The 9,056-nt window shown below is 43.1% G+C and overlaps 1 protein-coding gene across 1 annotated transcript; it reads right to left on the reverse strand.

Moving 5' to 3' along the window:
• Positions 1–396: 396 nt before the first annotated feature.
• On the reverse strand, positions 397–8,915 carry elac1 (elaC ribonuclease Z 1). Its single transcript, XM_069178360.1, has 5 exons — positions 8,685–8,915; positions 4,899–5,105; positions 4,476–4,534; positions 2,767–2,977; positions 397–1,086 (listed from the first exon to the last, which is right to left on the reverse strand). The coding sequence occupies exons 1-5, from the start codon at positions 8,839–8,841 to the stop codon at positions 608–610; spliced, it is 1,113 nt and encodes a 370-aa protein (XP_069034461.1). The 5' UTR covers positions 8,842–8,915; the 3' UTR covers positions 397–607.
• Between the last annotated feature and the right edge of the window lie 141 nt (positions 8,916–9,056).

Below are 9,056 nucleotides of genomic sequence, written 5' to 3' on the forward strand. Positions count from 1 at the left end.
TCGGTGTTCAGGTTCATTTGCTTGTTCTGGGGCTTTCAACTGACAGTTCAGATGTTTTAAGCAGCTGTTGGACTTAAAAACTGAAGACTCGGAGGCACTTTTGTGAACAGCAGTTATGAGGCTCAAAGTAAAAGCCAAAATGTATGCCCAAGTCCTAAACAGTAGCCAAAAAAAAAAAAAAAAAATGGAAACATTAAACGTCAGTCATTTCAAATCTCTCAGAAAACTCCATTTACTGATAGATTGGTTGTTGTGCAACATGGTCATAAATCCAGAATAATAATGGAACCTTGAGCTGAGATTTATTTTGACAACTTCACTTTTGTTATTTGACTAATTCAGGATTTACTGATACAAAAATGCTGAGTAGGATAAACCCCCCCCCCCCCCCCCCCCCCCCCCCAAAAAAAAAAAAAAACAGCCAAACTGGAACAACGTGGAGAGGAAAACCAAATCAGTAAATCGGTTGACGAGGGCCAATAGTAAGTACTCGGTTCATTTTACACCATATGACAGTAAACTGACAGCTGCCCTGTTTTTTTTTTTTTTTGTTTTGTTTTTTTAAATCAGATCCACGACCAGCTTTACGATACCTAAACTGAAGCCGTTACCTTGGTCTTACGAGAGGGATCGGTAGAGTCAGGAAGTCTTCAGCGACAGTCACTTCTACGCCATTGTCCCGTAGAGCTTCTTCAGCCTGTTTCTTGAGCTCCGAGACGTTGTCCTCGTCCCCTTCCTTCTGCAGTGAGCTGGGTTTATACCTCTGACTGAAGTGGTACAGCACCAGCCTCCGCGCGCAGCAAGCCCGGGCCACCGCCGCTGCCATCTCGGGCGTGCTGTGACCGTGCCCCACCGCCTTCTCCCGATGCTCGTTCCCGAGGGTGGCCTCGTGAACCAGAACGTCCGCTCCGTTGCACAACCTCAGCGGTCCTTCCCCAAGCACTGAGCTGCAGTCTCCGAAAATGCAGACTTTCCTCCCGGGGATAGCCTCTCCCAGCACCTCGCTGGGCAGCATGACGCGCCCGCTTTCAAGAGTTATGGACTCTCCGGCTTTGAGACGCCCGTAGAGAGGCCCCGGTTTCACGCCTGGCGGGGACACGAGATGAGAGCAGTTAATTGTAATTCACGTGCACTTTTCTGAAATGGTTTACAGCGCCGCATAATTGCGCGACAAAATATAACTTCAGAAATACAAGATCTTCAAATCATTTCCCAACAAAATTTGAATTAACGATTAACCATCTATGTACTTCACTGATAATTAACAATTTATGTATTTTAGACAGTTTTTTTTCTCCTCCACTTTACATCCGTGTGTATTTTTTAACGATTTAATGCAAAAACTTCAAATCTGTGTCATCAGTTACTTCAGAAGCATTTCTGCCCCTCTTGTAATATAACGTTTGTTTTCAAAAACTGAATATTATAAATATATCAAATATGTTTAAAATAAAAAAGTATCCTTTTTTTATTCTTATGGAAAATGTTCAACATTTGTAAATTGATAAAAGAAACGTTGATTCTGATTACCATGTCCGATCACTGGACTACGGACAACAAACCGCCTGCAATATGCAACCAGGGCAAAAATGATTTGAATTTATATTTTGTTTCCACCATGGTCTGGGATCTCCTCCCAGACCTGGATCAAAGCATCAGTCAACTCCTGGACAGTCTGTGGTGCGCGTGGCATCGGTGGACGGAACGAGACACGATGTCCCAGATGTGCTGGATTGGATTCAGGTCTGGGGAACGGGCAGGCCGGTCCATAGCATCGATGCCTTCATCATGCAGGAACTGCTGACACTCCAGCAACATGAGGCTTAGCATTGTCATGCATCAGAAGGAACCCAGGGCCCACTGCACCAGCATATGGTCTTCCAATGGGTCTGAGGATCTCATCCCGGTACCTAATGGCAGTCAGGGTACCTCTGGCTAGCACACGGAGGGCTGTGCGGTCCTCCAAAGAAATGCCTCCCCAGACCATCGCTGACCCACCGCCAAACCGGTCACGCTGGAGGATGTTGCAGGCAGCAGAACGTTCTCCACGGCGTCTCCAGACTCTGTCACGTCTGTCACATGTGCTCAGTGTGAACCTGCTCTCATCCGTGAAGAGCACAGGGCGCCGATGGAGAAGCTGCCAATCTTGGTGTTCTCTGGCAAAGTCCAATCGCCCTGCACGGTGTTGGGCTGTAAGCACAGGCCCCACTTGTGGACGTCGGGCCCTCGTAACACCCTCATGGAGTCTGTTTCTGACAGTTTGAGCAGGAACATGCACATTAGTGGCCTGCTGGAGGTCATTTTGTAGGGCTCTTGCAGTGCTCCTCCTGTTCCTCCTTGCACAAAGGAGCAGATAGCGGTCCCGCTGCTGGGTTGTTGTCCTCCTACGGCCCCCTCCACGTCTCCTGGTATCTCCTCTGTGCTCTTGACACTGTGCTGACAGACACAGCGAACCTTCTTGCCACAGCGTGCATTGATGTGCCATCCTGGATGAGCTGCACTACCTGAGCAACTTCTGTGGGTTGTAGACACCGCCTGCAGAACCATTCCTTTATAGGGGTTGTCTTGATAATTGCCTCATTTCCACCTGTTGTCTGTTCCATTTACACAACAGCAGGTGAAGTTGATTCACAATCAGTGTTGCTTCCTAACTGGACAGGTTGATTTCCCAGAAGTGTGATTGACTTGGGAGTTACATTGTGTTGTTTAAGTGTTCCCTTTATTTTTTGGCGCAGTGTATTAAATAATACAGAAAGTTCATTTTACCCAGCGCCTTCAGGAGATGAGTTTTCAGTTTTCCAGGTCGATCATGCTCCCGAATGCAAAAGCCAAAGGAAGGGATACGGTGGAACAACCTGAAGGCCTTAACCATAAACTTCTCGTCTTCAAAGAGGTGGTAACAGTCACTTGAGACATCCAGGGAGATCGTCCTGCCAGGCTGCTCCTGGGAATGGAGAGGACCGCACTCTGCTGTCATCTAAGAAGAGCGAGAGATCTATATTAGTACCACTCCCACAAAAAAAAAAAAAAAAATAGATTTGCCATTTAGCAGTTGTATATCTCTGCTAACCACTGAAGTTGTAGTTACATATGTGTCCAAACCCATATACAGTAGATATTGCTGAAAGGAGGCTATCAATTCTAAAACATGGATGGTTCACACACAACTGCAATCCTGACAGCACAGAAGATATCATAGAATCATAGTAATTTCTAAATGGACCGCCCCGGTTTTGAATAATAGACAGAAAATAATCATTTTATCCTGTCAGATATTTGAATTATTAAGCTATGGCCACAGTAATGTTTCGTGAGGTCAGACTTACCTTTGACAACCAAATTGCAATCAGTTCATCCTTCAGTCCAAGTAAATGTCAGTGCTACATTTTTTTAAGGTATTCCCTCAAGGTGTTCTTAACATATCGTATTCACAAGAATAGGACAAATGGATAGGAAGGATGTGAGGTCATATTGCCCTTGACCTCTGATTACCAAAATCTACTCACTTCATCTTTGAGTCCAAGTGAATGTTTGTGGCAAATTTCAAGAAATGTCCTCTAGGCGTTCCCCAGATGTGCTCACGAGCACGGGTCGATGTAAGGGACAGTGATCTGGACCTTTAAAACCCAAAATGTAATCAGTTTATCATTCAGTCTACATGAATATTTGTGCCAAATTTGGCATTCTAGGTGTTCGCATTCAAAAAAGGGAAATGGGTGTGAACGCGGTGACCTTGACCTTTGACCATCAAAATGTGTATCAGCTCATCCTCGTGTTTGTGCCACATGTCGATAGATTCCCTCGAGACGTTTACGAGATATTGCATTCACGAGAATGCAACGGGGCAGATAAGGACGGACGTGATGTCGTATTTTGGACATTTGATCACAAAATTCGAAACATGTCATCGTTGAACGTACCCCGAAATTCCATCCGGACGATCCTCAGATATCGCTTTCATGTGAAAGTGTAGAAATCGAATCAGTTCATCCTTCGCTTCGAGTGAATGCTTTTGCAAAGTTGAAAGAGATGACCTCGAGGCGTTCTTGAGATATTGCATTCAAGAGAACAGGACGGACGGACGGACGGACGGACAACCTGAAACCATAATGCCTCCGTCGATGGCCATCACCTCCATTAAAATGTGTTGGATATTTTTGTTTGTTTCTGCAAAGCTGTTGCTAATGTAACAACATGGATGCAGAGGAACACGCCGACCTCAAAGCAATGAACCACAGCGTGTAATGCGTAGTAGTGACAGCGTGTCGCGTTGGGCCTGAGCTTTCAGCTTCACAAAACTATAACCGAGTCAGCGACAACTTTTATCGGGCGCCTTAAAGAATGACCTGGGACTAATACGGGAATGTTTTAGAAGTATTGTACATCGGTCTCTTTGCACTGGCATGTTTACCTTCAGGTACCCAACAGTAAGTGGGACCTCCTACTGCACAGGAACACCAAAATCAACCTCCTACCTCCAAGCTGAGCTGTCCGTCTTCCGGACTCTGGTCAGGTGTGGGCTCCAGCTCATGCACTACAGCAACACACACACACACAGCAGAGTGCATGGAATTAAGGACAATAAAAACTACCGGTAGAGAAACGGAACCAAATCAGGCAGTACATGGTGATAGTTGGGTAAAATAGAGCAAATGAAAAAAAAAAAAAGCTTAATTGTCTCGTAAAAGACGTTCTAAACCCGAGGGTTTGAAAAAAACTTCCCATTTATGCGAGAGACTTCATGCTTCTCTAAGATATGTAGGATGGCGTAGAGGCATCTCTGGGCAATCTTTTTTGTTTCTAGAAACCTTTATTTAAAAGCGAATGCGCGACACACCGTCTGCAGCGTTTTCAGGCTTGCAGTGGCATGGAGAAAGGCCTGTGCACTTTAGACCTGCCTGCATAGGGGAAGAGCAGCTGTGATCCTGTGAGGCCGAGTGTGACCCTGAGAAAGTGCCGGAGGCCCCGGGGCCCGTAGATGTCCACGCAATTCAGAGTCTGCTGGGGGTCGGCGTTGGTGTTGAGACTCACAGTGCAAAGGAGACCGGGCAGACCGAACAAATGATCTCCATGCAAATGGGAGATGAAGACCTTGGTGATTCGGCCTGCGCAGGAAACATAGCATATTGTTACACACTGGAGGTACACAAAAGGTTAAAATCCCTTGTAGTCATTACATCAGACATTTATTGATTCTGCGATGTCATAGCCACATTTATATTAGGACTAATATTCAATCTTTGCTACTCCATGCACAGAGATCGATAGGAGTGATAATCCGTGTCTTAATAGCGCATCTTTGTTTTCCTTCCCTCGTCTGTGCTTCGGTCCGGTAGGAGTTGTGAGGAGGAAAAGATAAGTCAGACCCCGGTAGAGGAAAGTTCATAACTTGAAATTGAATGCTGAACGACGGGTGATTGAGATACTTACAAGTTTGAACATTTAATATCTTGATGAGCTCGTTGAAGTTCAATGCTTTTACCCGTTGCATGCAAGTTTTATTAGCAGGAATGCTCGCTGATATTTTTAATTAGTAAATTGTGTATTCTACTAAAAACCAGTCAGGATAAAATCTGACGGGGATAGAAAGATGTAATACTTATATTTGAGTGCCCTTTGAGTTATGTACTGTCGCTAACTAGGTGTTAATATCGTGCGTGATGTTTATAGCCATCGGTTACTTTTAATTTAATTTTGAGCAAGTTGAATTGGTAATGAATTGTAGAACTGTATTGTCCTGCACTTTTTATTTATTTATTTATTTTTTTATATCGCTTCTTTGTTGGAACCCGAGGTGTCGTCCATCCAGCGTCCTGCCTGCCGTCCCCCCCCCTCCCCATGCCCCCTATCTTCATTCAGCTCACCGTCTACCTTCACCCGAGGGAACCTTCATCTCAAACTGACATCACAGTTCACCTGGAGTTCATTTCGCTGGACATCGGTTTGTGCACAGTACGACATCTGAGAACTTGAACTCTTTCTTTTGTCATTTTCAGCTCAGTTTCGTTAATTCCTGAGATCTCAGAGGTTTTGATTTTCGTTGTTACCTGCTCGGACACTTTTTGATGTGTGAAAATGTCAATTTGTTCTGTTATTGTTTAATGCATTGTGTTGAAATTAAACCTGTTGCTGTTCGTGTTATTCGGGGTGGATATTTCTTTTGTCAGTGCGGCAGTCAGACGAGTAACCTATTAACCAATCTCCTCATTGAACCTGGATTAGGTTTGATAAATCACCGATTTCCTGTCTATTCCGCACTGTCTTTTACGCGACAGCTGCAGGGGGGGGTTATGATAGCAAAATCAATTTCACAACGACGCAAATTACTCTAGTGTTATACCACTTTCACTTGAATTGTCGGCCTTATCGGTTAAAATTACTGCGGTCAAGTGAGCCGTCATCTTTTAAAACACGGTCAAACCAGCCGCCCCCTGGGATTGTAGGTGCGCGACTATCTGTGGTATTACGGTACTGGTACCCGGAGCGAAAACACCGACGAAACACCCGATTCACCAAATGGTTCTCATGCAATCGACCTATAACAAGTAAAAACAGCATAATATTGCACATTATATGAAATTTAATTTAATATGAATAAAACCGTAAAAACCTAAAGGTTGTACAGTATTTTATACTCTGATTTCACATCATAAGACATGTCCTTGTGTTAAATATTACAGAAAATAATCCTTAATATTTAGACACTTTCAGTGGATTTCTGTTCTGGATAATCCCTACCATAACCCAGTTTAATATCAAGTGATTTTAGTGTACGGTTACTGAGAAAGCCAAAGGCAAAGTTCACTCTTTTCACACTGTAACTGTCAGAATGTCCAAAATTAAATATTAATTAAAAGAAATCCTTGACAGGTGATGAGAAACTGTGAGTGGATTCCTATTCAGGATGATCCAGACCATGACCCTAATTAAAATCAATTGATTATACTGTAGAGTTACCGAGAAATTTAAAAATAAAGTTCACTCTTTTTACATGATAACACATTTAAATGTCCATATCTTATAATTAATTTAAAAAAAAATTGTTAATGGGTGACGAGACATTTTGAGTGGATTCCTGTTCAGGATGACCCAGACTATGACCCTAATTACTATCAAGTAATTATACTGTACTATTAGTGAGGAATTTAAAGACAAAGTTCACTCTTTTCACATTATAACACATTAAAATGTCCACATCAAAAACAGGTGACAAGAAACGTTCAGTGGATTCAGGTTTAAAATGCCACAGCCTGTGTCCTTTCTTAATATCAAGTGACTTTACTGCAGGGTTACTGAGAAATTCAAAGGCAAGGGTCACTCTTTTTTATATTTATTTACTATTTATGTGGACACACTCGATTGTGTTAAAATGTGAAAAGAGTCAACTTTGTGTTAGAAAAATTACTCAAGAGGCTTGGTTCAAAATCAAACATGTCGGACATTTATTCTTGCAAGAAGGAGCAAATACATGCACCCTCAAAGGGAGGTGTCCAGCAAAAGGCCCACAAAAGGTCACTCCTCCGTAGGGCAGCTTTTATAGTGTGACAAACAGTTGACAATCACCCCCATTCCCTTTGTGTCCCCTTTCGTATGGTAATACTGAGTTGGTTGTAGGTCACAAGATAAGGACACAAGGGAGTCCTGTCAGTTAGATGCTGAAAGTAAAACAAAAGGAACTTTCCAGGAGTCACTTGCAAATAAGAGTAAAACAAAAGAAACCTTTCGGAGTGTAAGGACACAGGGGAGTCGTCAATTAGATGCGGAAAGTAAAACAAAAAGGAATCACTTGCAAATAAGACAGAAACCCAAAGAGACTTTCCGGAGCCACAATGCAAACAAGAGGAAGAGACAAATCTTTTCTTTCCATCACTTTGCCTTGAAATGTATCAGTAACGGGACACTAAAATCAATTGATATTAATTATGGTCATATTCAATAGGAATCCACTCAAAGTTTCTCATCACCTATTCAAGATGTTTTTTAAAAAATAATATTTAATATTAAAGTGAACTTTGCCACAAACTTTCCTTAGTACCTGATAATAAACAGGTTCATGGTCGGTGTCATCCTAAACAGGAATCCACTCAGGTTCTTGTCAACTTTTAATTGTTGTTGTTGTGATATTTAAGATGTGGACATGCTGGCTGTGGCCGGATAGTTGGAGTGGGTGGTAGAAAAAAATAAAAAATAAAATCACCTGTTGAAATAATTCTCCCATTATATTTGCGGATAGATGGCCAACTGATATGCAATTATTGCAGAGGTGGTATAGAGACTGGCTGAGGAAGATAGGACAACACCGGAAGGAGGATTGTCCCAAATATATCAAGTAGTTTGATACGGGGAGGTTGATAGGTCACGGAAACAAGAAAACGTGTGAATAAAGATAAAGTCATGAATTGATGAGCTGCTGAAAACAGTTGTCGGGAACATATGTGCTATGATCGAGTAAACCGAAAAAAAAAAAGAAAAAAAAAAAAAAAAAAATGACCCCTGCACGTAATTACTGTACTTCCGCAAAGATTTGACCACAGCTTCCAGCAGCAATTCAATTCATGTCTTTATCCGCCGTCTATTGAAGTGAAGAAATGTTATCCAAAGTTCATTGATGGAAATTGTTATACTCCCCCCACGAATCATTTAAAGGCAAGACAGGAGCAGGAGAAGGAGTTGCATCGACTCACCGGCTCTCAGTTGGCTCTTCATCAGCTGGGTCTGGGTTCCCTCTCCGCAGTCAAACAACCAGCTCTCCCCGTCCGTCCGCAGCACCAGAGCCGAGGCACCGCGGTGAGGAGACGGGTAAGCCGAGCCGGTCCCGAGGAAAGTCATATCCATGGACATCCTCCCAAAGTTACTGGGAAATTGGTAAACCAACAACGACACGGTCTCTTTACTACCACGCTACCGCAAGAACGTGATGCTCCCCCCTCTCATTATAAACACTGTCGCACGCTGATGACGTAGGAGGAGCGACGGCTGGAAGTTTACGTTTTCGGCCTGATTCGTTGTAATTATGAAGACTACAATTATTTAATTTTTTTTGTTGAACCCTAGAC

This window comes from Embiotoca jacksoni, unplaced genomic scaffold (assembly GCF_022577435.1).
Source record: "Embiotoca jacksoni isolate LCO1_2020_lvr unplaced genomic scaffold, fEmbJac1.0.p SCAF_8, whole genome shotgun sequence".
NCBI lineage: Eukaryota > Metazoa > Chordata > Actinopteri > Embiotocidae > Embiotoca > Embiotoca jacksoni.

Bases quoted from the DNA above. Each gene is read 5' to 3' on its own strand.
- elac1 (XM_069178360.1), bottom strand. From the start codon at position 8,841: ATGTCCATGGATATGACTTTCCTCGGGACCGGCTCGGCTTACCCGTCT. The intron at 5,106-8,684 runs GTGAGTCGATGC...TTTCCTGCGCAG, and splicing joins GAAGAGCCAACTGAGAGCCG to GCCGAATCACCAAGGTCTTC. The intron at 4,535-4,898 runs GCAGGTCTAAAG...GTGTTGCTGTAG, and splicing joins GCTGCTCTTCCCCTATGCAG to TGCATGAGCTGGAGCCCACA.